Source organism: Schizosaccharomyces japonicus (assembly GCF_000149845.2).
Source record: "Schizosaccharomyces japonicus yFS275 unplaced genomic scaffold supercont5.2, whole genome shotgun sequence".
Classification (NCBI taxonomy): domain Eukaryota; kingdom Fungi; phylum Ascomycota; class Schizosaccharomycetes; order Schizosaccharomycetales; family Schizosaccharomycetaceae; genus Schizosaccharomyces; species Schizosaccharomyces japonicus.
In genome coordinates, this window is record NW_011627861.1 from 874,545 (window position 1) to 887,019 (window position 12,475).

The window sequence follows — 12,475 nt, forward strand, 5'->3', positions numbered from 1 at the left end:
CTACAGCACTCCACGTATCAACCAACCTTCTGCAAACCTAGCGCCTTCCAACAGTAGCAGCAAAAGATGACTAAGGGTACTCAATCGTTCGGTATGAGACACAACAAGTCTCATACCATTTGCCGTCGTTGTGGAAAGCGTTCTTTCCATATCCAAAAGAGCACCTGTGCTGCTTGCGGCTACCCTGCTGCTAAGACGCGCAAGTACAACTGGAACCCTAAGGCCAAGAGAAGAAAGACCACTGGTACCGGTCGTATGCGTCACTTGAAGGAGGTTCACATGCGTTTCAAGAACGGATTCCGTAAGTATACTAATAGACTCCCAATTTACGTTCTGGCGATTATTCTAACACGTATCCAGGTGCTGGCAAGCCTGCTGCTTCTGCTTAAATTACCAAATGAATCTGTACTTAAACGTCATCGAATCGCGTTTTGTTTGTAGAATTGAGAGTGTGTGGTAGTTTGTAACAAGCTTGTATTTGATCGTGGATGTAAGCGTACTTTGGTTATTCTGTTTGTTCCACGTGTATGAGACGTTTTGTGTTTACCACGCGTCTGTTTTTTCATTTATCGAGTCGCGTTTTGGGTAGGTTTTAATAAAGCTTATTTCGCGTCCCAGCGTTTGGCGTCTCCCATGAACGATTCTACCAATACACCTTCAGTTAATCAATTCATTCATAATCCAAGCGATTCACTTGGGGGATACATCAATGTAGAGGAGATAGAAAAAAACGATTGTTACTATGAACCAGAACTTCGTTACTACAAGGTTTGTTTTTTGTTACAATTGAAATGATAAGTATTGCTTAACGACAATGAAGGAATTATTCTCCAAGTTAAAAGTTTCATACATTGAACAAGAAACGAAAGAGTATGCAATTAGTCAGGAATCACTTTATCCGTCAATCTAATAGCGAAAAAGACGTTATCTGCGGTGTCTACTAGACAATCCTCCCATTCTCGTTGAACCGGACGAGAATGCTCAATTGGGTACTTGTTCATATGTGTGAATATATTCACTAATTATCAGACCGTTTGAATGCTCAGCAAAAATCAAAACTCAAAGAGAAGAAGCGCGCCGTGGAGCAATTGATCGATCACATTGAAACTGGATGTACAAATTTATCTAATGGTACAACTACTCTTTTAAGAAATGAGGTTTTGGGCTCGTGCTCACATTTTAGAATACTTAACACTTACGGATTCATGCAACAGTACCAATAAACTTCTTACAGAAATAGCGGAACTTGAAAAATCATTGCACGAGCTTCAACAGGATGAACAGGCAAAGGTTTGATGAATAGCCATATGCATTATTTTTGGTTAATTTTCTAACTTATACACTTAAATAGCGGCCGGTGCTTTCTGATCTGGAATTAAAAATCGAACAGGCTTCAACAGAGTTAAAAGAGTTGGAAAAACGCTGCAACTCCACCTCATCACAAAAAACGACAGAAGAAAATAGACTGAAACTTTTGGAAAAAGAATTCAGCGTGTTGCAGACCACGAATGAGAATCTGGAAGAAAAGGCGTCTAGTATACGATCGGAATTAGCATCGGAGACCACCAAAAACTCTGCCCGGAAAGATGTTGAACAATGGTATTTTTTTTATCAAATTATTGTACTAACCATAAAAATGTGTAGGTACAAGTCGGTCATCCAAATTTACAAAAAGTTATCAGTTAATCCAAATGACGAGTAAGTCCCTGAAACTGCATGCCTTTCATCAACGTCTATAAGTTCTAGATCAAAAATATGTATGAATCAATTAGAGGGATTAGCTTTCGTCAGCCAGTCTAATCCCTATTCCGTTGGGGAACCCATCTACGAAGACTCACACAACGGACAGAATAACTTTGTAAGATGGCCTTTGTCCATTCCCATTGAGGCATTGAATTCCGTTTTGCCCAAACCTTTTCAAACGCAGCTTGTTCTGGGCATTGGACATAACAAACAAGTAGGGTTTTCCGTACCTGAGAAATAACACGATTCAAACAATGCAATTCATGCCATTCAAAGTTTCGTGTTTGCTTATCTCCAATACAAGGAACCAAAACTACAGCGAGCTCCGCATGTGTGAACACAGGACCACGCCTATATAACACTAAATATTCAGTTAGTCCGTGACCCTCAAAATACCACTGTACTTACAAAAGTCAACTGTGAATTTGGTACCCATTTTGACAACCCAACCAAGTTGACGAAAATACTGGTATGCAGCAAATTCCACAAGGAACTGGTTGTCTGGTTCCACAATTCCTTCAAAATCGAGCCGATCATGTGAAAGAACGGGGTTGGATGCCTTTAAAGAAATAAGTGCACAAACCTGTACCAAGTTCTTCTTCGTTTGCGTTTGAGGAAGGACCACCTTCAAGACACCCAAAGAAGCCAAAAAACATGTTTCCGGTAATGTTAGTTGCAGATGTTCGATCTTTGGAACTTCTTTTAGACCGAGAGGATTCTTCTCGACCTCCTCTTCTGCATCCCCATCCTCAACTGTAAGTTCCGGAGGCATAGGTGCATCTTCCTGCAGTTCTGGCGGGATTGGCTCTCCTTTTTCAATGAGAAGCTGACGCCTGTCTCTTCTTGTTTCTCTTTCCATGCTCTTTGGGCCTTGAATTGTTTACGCTCAACCGACGACGTGCAGTAATCTCCTCGGCAGCCAAGGTTTTCGTTTTCACCTAAGAAACCGAGCGCTCTTTCTGTACGGATCTGCCAAGTTGGTTCGCTTCGGGACAGATTTCCTTTTCCAAAAATCCATTGCACCACAGATTCCGAATAGCGTCCTCGTCTTTAACAATAGAACAAAGGCCGTCAGCATTCAGCACTGCTTTCCACGTCGATCTTTTTGCAGCCTTCGTGAACAACCATGAGTAAACATATGGGACCCATGTTAAAGGGTTACTCGGTAAAAATGGCGGCAATGGCTGCGCCAACGGAACTGGCAACGGCCTCTTATATATCTCGTTGTTTCTCTGCATCACAATCGATTCGATATGCCTCCTTACCGCGAATGAAAGAAATTCTTACGCTGGATGACTTAAAGAAAAAAGCCCCTAAAAACTGTCAAACGCAACACAAGAATACTCCTAACGCACGAATGCAACGCCGAGCAACGATGTATTCTGTTCTTCCAGTGATTATGGCTCGTAGCAGTGCTATTCACCTACCACTTAAGCTGACTTGTTTTTTTTGAGTACTCCAAGAGTAACGTTTATTAGCCACCATCCCAACCAGAACTTGAACATTCAACTTGGCATTTTTCAGTTTATTTTCATTAAAAGGCTTTTTATTAAGTAAAAGCGACTTTTTTTTTGGGTAATACTTCTTTTTTTGCGCATTCGCGGCGATTATTTTTGACTGTTTGAATTTCCTATTAACAAATTTAGCTAAGCGGCCGGTATAAAAAATCATCAGCATTACACGTAAATGCATTGATGAAACGTTACATCTGTACATTAATATCGAACCCACGACCTGCTCAGGCGTTGGGCATACATCACCCTGTTGCTGTTTTTTGTTTCATCTCCAGCAGGGTGCTTTCAGTTGTTCCTGCAATTTACTGGTTTTGTAAATGTTATTACATGGCTTACCTGAATCCAAGCGATCTTTGGCGTCTGTCTACTACTTCACTATGGACCGCTGTAAGTGAGAGGAATTGTGTTTGTTTGGAGGTTTTATGCTGACATGAAAAAGGTTTCAGCCCATCTCTCGTTTGTCCTGACAAATAATTTTATGCTTAAGTGGTACGTGTTCATGAGAAAAGTAACGTTTACTTCTTTACATGCAGCTGATACGTTATAGGTTAATTCATTACTCCTTGGCACCCACTATCATTCGTTTAATTTCCTTAAACATGATTACCGTTTCATTTGTTTCTCTTAGTGTGAGATATATCACCAAAGGTGATTACAATTATCTTCTTCATGCTTGGATTGCCATTTCATGTTTTCAAACGTTCGCGTACATCGTTCAGGACTGGATCACTTCTCCGATTACGAGAACAGTGCTTTACGATGCTACGAATGACAAACCTGACAAACAATCGGCCTCTTCAGAATGTTCTCAACCCTGCAACAAACGGACTCGACACAGACATCGACACAACATCGATCTCCTTGAGCTTGCCGTTTTCGCGGTAGTGCCCGTTGGCATTGCCAGCTTTTTCACGATGCTTGTACTGTTATGGCACCTAGATTAGTGCCGAATTGAACACCAGTTGTTCGGCATATCTATTCCCTACCTTTTTTTATTGTTCCACGACATCCATGATCTCTTTCTTCCTGAATGTTTTTTCTTTTTTTGCTACCATTATTCTTATCCTATTATTATTATTATTTTAATACTCTGTATTGTCTTTGGATCCTGTAAATATTTAATCAGAGTTTGTTTTGTTTACATGTTTACATTTACGACTTTAAGCACAGAAAAGGACGCCTGATGAATTCAAACATAATTAAAACACTATGGAATCATTAAAGGAACTAAAACCAAACGAGCTTCTTCCTCAGCATCTCTCACTGAAGAAAGTGCACAAGTTAACTGCAAAATTGCACAGCCTTGAGGCAAAATTGAGGCATTCCGAGGCAGACAGACTAAAACTGAAACTTAAATTGCGCGCGAGGCAGAAGGCGGAGACACGAACCGACGAAAAGGACACTGATGCGTATGCGGAACAATCATTTTCAGATGTGGAAAATGTCCGTGCTTTGTCGGCAAGAGAAACGGGATCCCTCACAACAGCAACATCTCCCGCCTCAACATGTGGCCGATGTAAAAAGCAGTTGATGGAAATTCATTCGTTAAGGGAGCAAAACAGCCGTGACAGAAGCAAGATTCGTGAACTTCGAAAGGCACTTGAGCGCCAACAAATTGAGATTATGGAAATTGCGAGTGGAGTCACACAAAATCCCGGGGACAGTCCGACAAGAATCTTTCGTTCCTCTTCTGTGGAAAGCCATACTCATGAATTCGCACCACTAAGTAGCCGCCAAGCATATGATGGGCAATCGTTCTCGGTCATAGGTAAGTCAAGAGCGAGGCTACGCCAGGAGATTGAACAGTTACGACAAAATGTGAAGGACCTCCAGCAGTACATTTCGCGAATTACAGAACGAGCACTTTCCCATGAAGGCTGGGAACAGTTGTTTGCATCAGAAGATGATGACAAACAACTACCGACCTTAAAGCTCTCTTGCCAAGGGAAACTTGACGGTTCGCCGATTAAGTATTAATGAGTCCAATGGGCAATTCCTCTCGCTTTCCAAAACAAATAAATACGGTTTGTGATCGAGCTTGCGGGTCACGAAAACAAGATACCTGGTGAACTGTCTCGAAGGTTAACAACAGATTATCCCTGAAGGCGAATGTTTCATCTCCTCTAAGCACTTTGCACACGAAAATGCCTGACTGTTTTAAGCTTCGAAAACACAACACAAGAGCAGCATGCGCCAAAAGTATCGAATCTTTACAGCTGTCTACAGCTAGTTGCTTGCTTAACAGCATCGTTTTGTATGCATTTCGCACAAAACGAGGCTCAAACGGCGCGTTTCGAGGAAGAGGTGCCATCAAATCACTCAGAACGACATCAACTTGGACATCGCTGTAAGATAACTTGGTGTACATATCTTCTGAATGTTGCAACTCTGTTAAGATGGTGGCATAGTCCTTGCTACTGCCAACCTGTTTCACATCCCGAAGTTGTTGTGCCCTAACAGCCATGCGAATTAATTCGTGTTGAACACCTGAACTCAAGAAACTACCCTGAAGAAACGAACTATTCCTATCTACATGACATGGAACAACGTCTAATCCTATAACCCTTCCGAATGGTTTTACATGTGAGGCTGCATATCGATTCCAATATCCTGGAGCACAACCCTAGTAACAATTAAAGTGTTAGTAATAAAAGTCATTGAGTGTGTCTTCTAATCCATAAGGACTTCTTACCAAGTCTAAAACAAGTTGATTCGGCTTAAAGATATTGTATTTACGTTGAATCTGTATTGAAAACGCGTAAGTTCACTGTCTCAAAAATAAAGTTAAATGACACCGCGTCACGACGCGTCCCCTAACGCGTCTATATAAAGCTTATTCCTCGCAACCATTTAAAGGCCATATATTACATTCGCACGCGTCCCTTAGCCTGCTAGCTCACCTGTCGAATAAGTGCTGAATACTCTCTCTCAGACTTTGTTGTCAATTTCTTCAGCGAAGCCTCTCCCTTCGACCCTGTTTTGTGTGCAAACCTACGAAGAAAGACCCGCACAATGGACACAGAAGTTGGCCATCGAACTTGTCTCATGCTGCTGCCATCCAAGGCCTCGGGTTACGGTGAAGTTGTTCGGAGTCAACACGGTACTTGCGGTCTTCAGTTCACCGAATAATACCGAAAAAAACCGAATACCTCTCCCATTCACCGAATTGTCTCCGCTCGCTCGGACACTTTTCGGTAACCTTATTTGGGGAAAGCTAGTAGCTGAGTAGTGCCGGCTCTTCACTCCTCCCTCAGCCATTACGAAAATGATTTTGTCGAAATTGCTAACTTGGCTTGCGTTCTTTATCACATTTTGTGCTGCCAAGCCGGATGTGTTCTCGATGGTCAACAACGCTGGCCTTATCGAGGTCACCGACTCAACCTTTTCGAAAGTAATCACGGGTTCTCAGGACTATGTAGTCGTTGCTCTTCTTACGGCTACTCAGGGAATTGATTGCGAAACCTGCACGTACGTACAAGCCTAATGTTCAATTTTGACGTGTCTAACGCGCTCGAATGTTTAGAAAAGTGGATCCTGAATTTCGCGTTTTGGCCAAGTCTCATCGTAAAGCGTTTCCCAATGACAAGGAGCTCGTTTTCGTTCATGCAGATTTCCAAGATAACAAGAACACGTTCCGTGGAGTATGTACACGAAAGAATTTCGCACATCATTTTTTGGAAAGATGTACTTTCTGCGACGCCTTTACTAACTTAATAATCACTAGTACAACATCAGATCGATTCCTAACTTCTGGGTGTTCGAGCCTCACACCAATGCTCCTCATGAGCTCAAGTTGATGGGAGAGTAAGTCCATTTGTTTGTCGGCTCGTGTTCGTTTTACTGACAAGTTTGTACAGTCTCTCGGCTGAGTACCTTTCGGAAAGCATTGCCAGTTTGGTGGGCAAGTTGATTCCCATTTACCGTCCTCACGATTACAGCAAGGACGTTATGTCTCTCGTTTCTCTGTTGATAGTTGTTGCTTTCGTTACCTATTATCGCAAGGCGCTGCTCCGTTTGGTGCACTCTAGAAAGCTTTGGGCTGCCATCAGCATCGTTTCTGTTATCACCTTCAGTTCGGGCCATATGTTCAACCGCATCCGTGGAACACAGTATGTCCAGCACAACCAAGACGGTAGCGTCAGTTGGATGGCTGGCGGTCAAATGAACCAATTCGGTGCAGAGACGCAAGTGGTTTCCCTGTTGTATTTTGTTCTGTCCCTGAGTGTAATCTCTCTTGCCTATTCGGCTCCTTGTATTCGTGGAGCCAAGAGCCAAACTATTTTCGTCATTGCTTGGCTTACCATCCAAGTATTCTTGTACAGCTACCTGGCTTACATTTTCCGCGAGAAGAACGGTTACTACCCCTTCAAACTCCTTCTTTGATGATGTCTGATAGTTCTATGATACAATGTCAAGACCGTAGGATGATTACTACGATGATGAAGAAATTAAGGGTATTCGTGGCAGGTCTATGTAATGCATGTTCGGCTTTCGTTGCCCCAAAAAATAAACACGAAGAGACTAAAACGATTAAAAAGAGGCATGTGCTGCACGGCGTTGGCGCCGCTCTCCATTCTCATTTGCTTTCAGTGGAGATTCCAAGGTTGCTGATGGTGTCGTACACAAACCAAGTAACACTCATGAGCGGTATGATTTTACACATGTTGCTGGCGTAACCTTTGAAAAATGCAAGGATGCCTTCTTCCCGGTATATGGTTGTAATGGCAGCACGGATGCTCGGGTAATGATGTCCAATGCCTTGCATCCAGTTGACTTGAAATCTTCGCCGAAGCACTTCTAAAGGAAAAACAATAGTCTGCGCGAAAAAGCCACTCAAGCCTCCAAAAAGCAATTTCTGTGTACTCGAAGGTTCAGCATGGCGAGGACACCATCTAGACCGAGCCCATTCATAGGCACAAAAGTTTAGTGCTGTGTATGGAACGATATTCAGCAGCGTCGCACTCAATCCACGGTACAAACCACGGAAGCCACCCTCGTTTGTATAGATGGACCGAACAGTTCCTGCGAGACCCGGCAAGCGTTGTTTCGCAGCAGCTATCGTCGTCGTCGCGGGAGCTCCGACTGGACTCAGGTTTGCCGTTTGGATAGAGAGTCTTGTTCTCGCAATATCTAAAGGATATGTGCAGCTAACACTTGTGGCCCCCGACACCGCTCCGAAAACGAGACGTTCAGTGTTGGAAAGACCAATAGGAGCTACGGTGTATTGATCTAGATTGTCGTGTGCCAAAGCTCGTTTCTGGGAAAGCCTATGTTGCTTCAAAGTATGGAATGTTGCGAATTGAACGGCTCCATATGGAAACGCCCTCAGGGCATTGGCTCCATTTCCTCGAAAAAACCCCGCGACTCCCTCCTGCCGCCATATCTTTGCAAATGAGCTTATTATACCTTTAAACTCTCGCTGGCGTTGTACTTGGTAAATGATTTTCAACCGTTCCAGCGGATTCACTACTGTTCTACTCACAGTGGCCGCACATCCTCCTGAGATCACTGGGACAAGAAACGAACGAACGCCGAAGCTGCTGGTGTTTCTGTTGTTATCTCCGTCTGCTTGTTGAGCGTGCAGGAGGCGTCGCCGCTGCTGCATTTCTGGAGTCTCTCTGGGCGCACTTCGTGCCTTTTGCTGTTCGATTTTGTGTCTGCGCCTGTGTCAGTGTGCTCTACCGGTGCTCCCTTCAACACCGGATCTGCAGCCCTGGCGCAGCCTTTTCGCTTCTTACTTACACGAGCGTCGTTGTGGTGCCCCACATACCCCCACACCGATAAATGGAGGGCGCTGCCCCGCGTTGTTACTTCCACGTGTCACAAGGGTAACAGCAGAAACCCTACCCTATTGAAATAAAGCACAGTCACATTTTCTGTACACAAATTTACGATCAAACAACAACCTGCTACCAGCCAAGATGGTAAGTTTGAAAATGGCATCCTTTAAGATGACCAGAACATGATTGTTGAGGATCCGGCAAGCTGACAACGTACAGGGAATTGACATTAAGAGACACCACGTTAAGAAGTCTCAACGCACGAAGCCTGCGTCCGAGAACGTGTACCTGAAGCTTCTCGTCAAGCTTTATCGTTTCTTGGCTCGTCGTACTGACTCCCGCTTCAACAAGGCTGTTCTGAAGCGTCTCTTCCAGTCCAAGACCAACCGTCCTCCCATCTCTGTGTCTAAGATTGCTGCCAATGTCAACCGTGCCAGCTCCAAGCACCAGGGTAAGACTGTTGTCGTCGTCGGCACTGTTACCGATGACGAGCGTCTTTTGACCGCTCCCAAGCTCTCTGTTGCTGCTCTTCGCTTCACCAAGTCTGCTCGTGCTCGCATTTTGAAGGCCGGTGGTGAGTGCTTGACCTTGGACCAGTTGGCTCTCCGTGCCCCTACTGGTACCAACACCTTGCTTCTTCGTGGTAAGAAGCACGCTCGTGAGGCTTACCGTCACTTTGGTTTCGGTCCCCACAAGCACATGGCTCCTTTCGTCCGCTCTAAGGGACGTAAGTTTGAGAGAGCTCGTGGTCGCAGAAAGTCCCGTGCTTTCAAGGTATAGACGTAGTGTATGCAACGTATATGCTCTTCTAAAGGTGATGACGGTTGTTGGTGCGAGATTGAGTAAAGTAGGGTGGTGTATGATGTCGGTCTTGTGAGTTAGTCTCTTTCTGCTTGATTTGTTGAATTCTGGAATTTGTGTTTTCTTCGTTGGGTCTAGTGTCTCGTCCGCGTACTGAATTGCTGTGAGTGAGTGTCTTACATGATGCCCTCGCGTGTTTACCGGTCTCCGTTCGAGTAATTGTTATCTTATTCTAGCTAAGGAGGCTTTCGTATATTCATAAAACATGATCATTACATTTACAAATGGGAAGCAGGGAAACCGGAGGGAGGAGAGGGTGCCTTTGAAGTGGTTAGCTGGAACTTTGGTAAAGAAGATCAAGTACAGTTTTCAACGGTCAAATTGATAACACACTTTCTGACCGTCCACTCCACTTGTCCTTACAGCTCCTCAAAAGCATCGTGGGCTTTGTTCACGACGGAGAACGGAACCTGGACGAAACGACGATTGACGGGATCATAGTTGTACTGGTAAGTGTCAGTTCCGTAAGGTCGAGGCTCTATACAATAAACGGTGTGTAACGGCACGTTGAGATACGCAATGTCCTCTCGGCCACAGCCAAGAAAATAGGCAAGGATGATCCGCATAATGACTCTGTGTCCGATGATGAGGACATGGTGCTGTAGACGTTCGATTTCCACAATGACACTCTGGAGACGATAAATCACATCAAGATAGCTCTCGCCGCCAGATCCTGGGTAACGGTACTGTAGTTTGTCGTGTTTGCGAGCTTCATACTCGGCGGGATACTGAGTGCGTATTTCCTTGTAAGTCATACCCTCACACATGCCCGAACAGATTTCATCAAGCATCTTCATCGCCTTCACATCGTACGCATCTTCGTCAAAAGCAGCAGCCGTTTGCAGACTGCGTTTCATCATCGACGACCAGACACTGAAGGGCTTGAGAAACCCATCATCATAACATGAGTTCGACTGATCGTGATCATGATCAGGGTCAGACGTGAAGTCGTCAGAGGGAACAGCAGCAGCAGCCACGACAGACGTGGCAGCAGTTGCTGCCGTCTCAGACGATTCTCCGGCTGCTATCGCAGCACCTTGCAACATGTCTGACTTTTGAAGTTGGGCGATGTGTAAACGTTCTTGGAACAAGATCCGCTGTTCCGCAATAAACTTGGCCAGGTCTTCACGGAACTGGAGACCAAGAGGAGTTAATGGAGCATCACCGCCGATGCGACCCTTCACGTTGTCCTCCGACTCACCATGTCGTGTGAGCCAAATTTGTCGAGGTGACAGATTGAAGTTAAGTAGGAAAAAGACGGCCTGACCCGTTAGGAAGCCCTGAATGTTGTAGGCAACAACCTTTTTACCAACGTTGATAACTTTAATGTAGCGGTAATTTAAATTTTCTTCCTTTTCGCCCAGAGGTTCGTATTTCTTCTCGTACATACGAACCCGGTTCTGGAAATCCAGCAACGACTGTTGCGGATCCTTCCCCTTGTAGTCTGGTCCACGCAACTTGAGCATCATGTTGGATGCGAGAAGCTGCTCATCTGAACATACAGACTCGATGAAAAGAACGGTTACGTACGGCAAGTCCTGCAGCCGTTCGACAATAGATTTTCTGCGTTCTAGGGTCGAGTTTGTCGCATCAAAAATACCCACAATGCCGTTTTCGTGCTGGAGCCAGTGAATCAAAGCCTCCAAAGTCTGACTGGCATACTCGTCGAGTAGCCGTGCATTCGCCGGCACAGTGGGATCAAAAAATGCCGCACTAGAGTCGTGAGCCTGCTGTTTTCGGCGCAAATTACCGGCGTTAAATGCCTTGCAACTGTATTGAAGCCAATTGTAGTAGCGGACGAGTCTAAACGAGTTAGTATGGACGAAAGAAAGAGGGTAAAGCGGGCATAAAAGGCCGTTTCTCGAGTCCCGGTTCTGCTTTCATCGTGTAGAAGACTAGACGTTGTATTTTGGTTTTAAGAAATTGGTCCACGAAATACAACTGTCTATACCAGAGCTTCTGACCTTCATCGAGAACGATTGTTCAGTGTGCTGCACATACTTATTCACAATATAGGATTTTCCCCGCGCGGGGAGCCCAACCATAACTACCACGAGTTTGTCGTCGGCGTATTCTACAGAACTGGCCGAGGAACTTTGGTTAAGCTTGGTAAACGTCTGACCTGGAATGCTCATCGTCACCGAACGCTTCTTCTGCAGCCTGGGCTTGATCCGAGGGGACGACGGCACCGTAGAAACCGGCGTTTCACTGAGCGCATGAAAACTGGGAAACCGAGAGTCCAAATTGGGCCGCTCATGCCAGGAGGCAGCGCGACCAAGGCGACTCGCCGAGCCTGGCGAACTCGTCAATGAACGGCCTGGACTATTAACATCGCCATGAAAGACGGAATTGCCGCGGCTGTCGCTTGACACAGGCATTGCAACTGAATGGAGGTCGAAGAGCGTCTGGAGAGGGATGAGAGGCAGGAGGTGACGTGGCGAGGGGTGTAGTGGGGGTGTAGTGGGGTTATGTGGGAAGTTGCGGGGGAGAGGGAATTACCCCACAAAAAAGACGACCCACCACTACGGTTGCCCACTTCCCCACATAACCCCACATATCGAGCTGGTCAGCCAAGGG

The 12,475-nt window shown here is 45.2% G+C and overlaps 10 protein-coding genes across 10 annotated transcripts; 6 read left to right on the forward strand and 4 right to left on the reverse strand.

The window, feature by feature from the left end:
* Nucleotides 1-10: 10 nt before the first annotated feature.
* Nucleotides 11-532, forward strand: SJAG_03326 (60S ribosomal protein L37). Its single transcript, XM_002174444.2, has 2 exons — nt 11-301; nt 361-532. Exons 1-2 carry the CDS (start codon nt 67-69, stop codon nt 387-389), a joined length of 264 nt encoding a protein of 87 aa, XP_002174480.1. The 5' UTR covers nt 11-66; the 3' UTR covers nt 390-532.
* On the forward strand, nt 480-1,702 carry SJAG_03327 (Bfr1 binding protein; the record flags this gene model as incomplete). Its single annotated transcript, XM_002174445.2, has 7 exons — nt 480-768; nt 821-870; nt 922-989; nt 1,030-1,131; nt 1,184-1,290; nt 1,352-1,599; nt 1,645-1,702. Exons 1-7 carry the CDS (start codon nt 634-636, stop codon nt 1,700-1,702), a joined length of 768 nt encoding a protein of 255 aa, XP_002174481.2. The 5' UTR covers nt 480-633.
* On the reverse strand, nt 1,292-2,981 carry SJAG_03328 (tRNA-splicing endonuclease subunit catalytic subunit Sen2; the record flags this gene model as incomplete). The annotated part of the gene is made up of 3 exons (XM_002174446.2): nt 1,292-2,104; nt 2,152-2,569; nt 2,691-2,981. 3 exons carry the CDS (start codon nt 2,979-2,981, stop codon nt 1,797-1,799), a joined length of 1,017 nt encoding a protein of 338 aa, XP_002174482.1. The 3' UTR covers nt 1,292-1,796.
* SJAG_03330 (N-glycosylation protein) lies at nt 2,616-4,466 on the forward strand. Its single transcript, XM_002174447.2, has 4 exons — nt 2,616-3,318; nt 3,390-3,644; nt 3,697-3,746; nt 3,805-4,466. Exons 2-4 carry the CDS (start codon nt 3,438-3,440, stop codon nt 4,199-4,201), a joined length of 654 nt encoding a protein of 217 aa, XP_002174483.1. The 5' UTR covers nt 2,616-3,318; nt 3,390-3,437; the 3' UTR covers nt 4,202-4,466.
* Nucleotides 4,467-5,234, forward strand: SJAG_03331 (hypothetical protein; the record flags this gene model as incomplete). Its single annotated transcript, XM_002174448.1, has 1 exon — nt 4,467-5,234. One exon carries the CDS (start codon nt 4,467-4,469, stop codon nt 5,232-5,234), a length of 768 nt encoding a protein of 255 aa, XP_002174484.1.
* On the reverse strand, nt 5,224-6,304 carry SJAG_03332 (SAM-dependent methyltransferase; the record flags this gene model as incomplete). Its single annotated transcript, XM_002174449.1, has 3 exons — nt 5,224-5,880; nt 5,950-6,000; nt 6,158-6,304. The coding sequence occupies 3 exons, from the start codon at nt 6,302-6,304 to the stop codon at nt 5,224-5,226; spliced, it is 855 nt and encodes a 284-aa protein (XP_002174485.1).
* Nucleotides 6,126-7,839, forward strand: SJAG_03333 (oligosaccharyltransferase gamma subunit). Its single transcript, XM_002174450.2, has 4 exons — nt 6,126-6,725; nt 6,781-6,898; nt 6,982-7,061; nt 7,115-7,839. The coding sequence occupies exons 1-4, from the start codon at nt 6,523-6,525 to the stop codon at nt 7,638-7,640; spliced, it is 927 nt and encodes a 308-aa protein (XP_002174486.1). The 5' UTR covers nt 6,126-6,522; the 3' UTR covers nt 7,641-7,839.
* Nucleotides 6,322-9,051, reverse strand: SJAG_03334 (coenzyme A/diphosphate transporter). The gene has a single exon (XM_002174451.2). The coding sequence runs from the start codon at nt 8,860-8,862 to the stop codon at nt 7,834-7,836; it is 1,029 nt and encodes a 342-aa protein (XP_002174487.1). The 5' UTR covers nt 8,863-9,051; the 3' UTR covers nt 6,322-7,833.
* Nucleotides 9,052-9,253: 202 nt separating this feature from the next.
* Nucleotides 9,254-9,817, forward strand: SJAG_03335 (60S ribosomal protein L18; the record flags this gene model as incomplete). Its single annotated transcript, XM_002174452.2, has 1 exon — nt 9,254-9,817. A coding segment is annotated over one exon (564 nt), but the record flags the coding sequence as incomplete, so codon positions are not given.
* Nucleotides 9,818-10,257: 440 nt separating this feature from the next.
* Nucleotides 10,258-12,276, reverse strand: SJAG_03336 (6-phosphofructo-2-kinase; the record flags this gene model as incomplete). Its single annotated transcript, XM_002174453.1, has 2 exons — nt 10,258-11,701; nt 11,900-12,276. The coding sequence occupies 2 exons, from the start codon at nt 12,274-12,276 to the stop codon at nt 10,258-10,260; spliced, it is 1,821 nt and encodes a 606-aa protein (XP_002174489.1).
* Nucleotides 12,277-12,475: the final 199 nt, after the last annotated feature.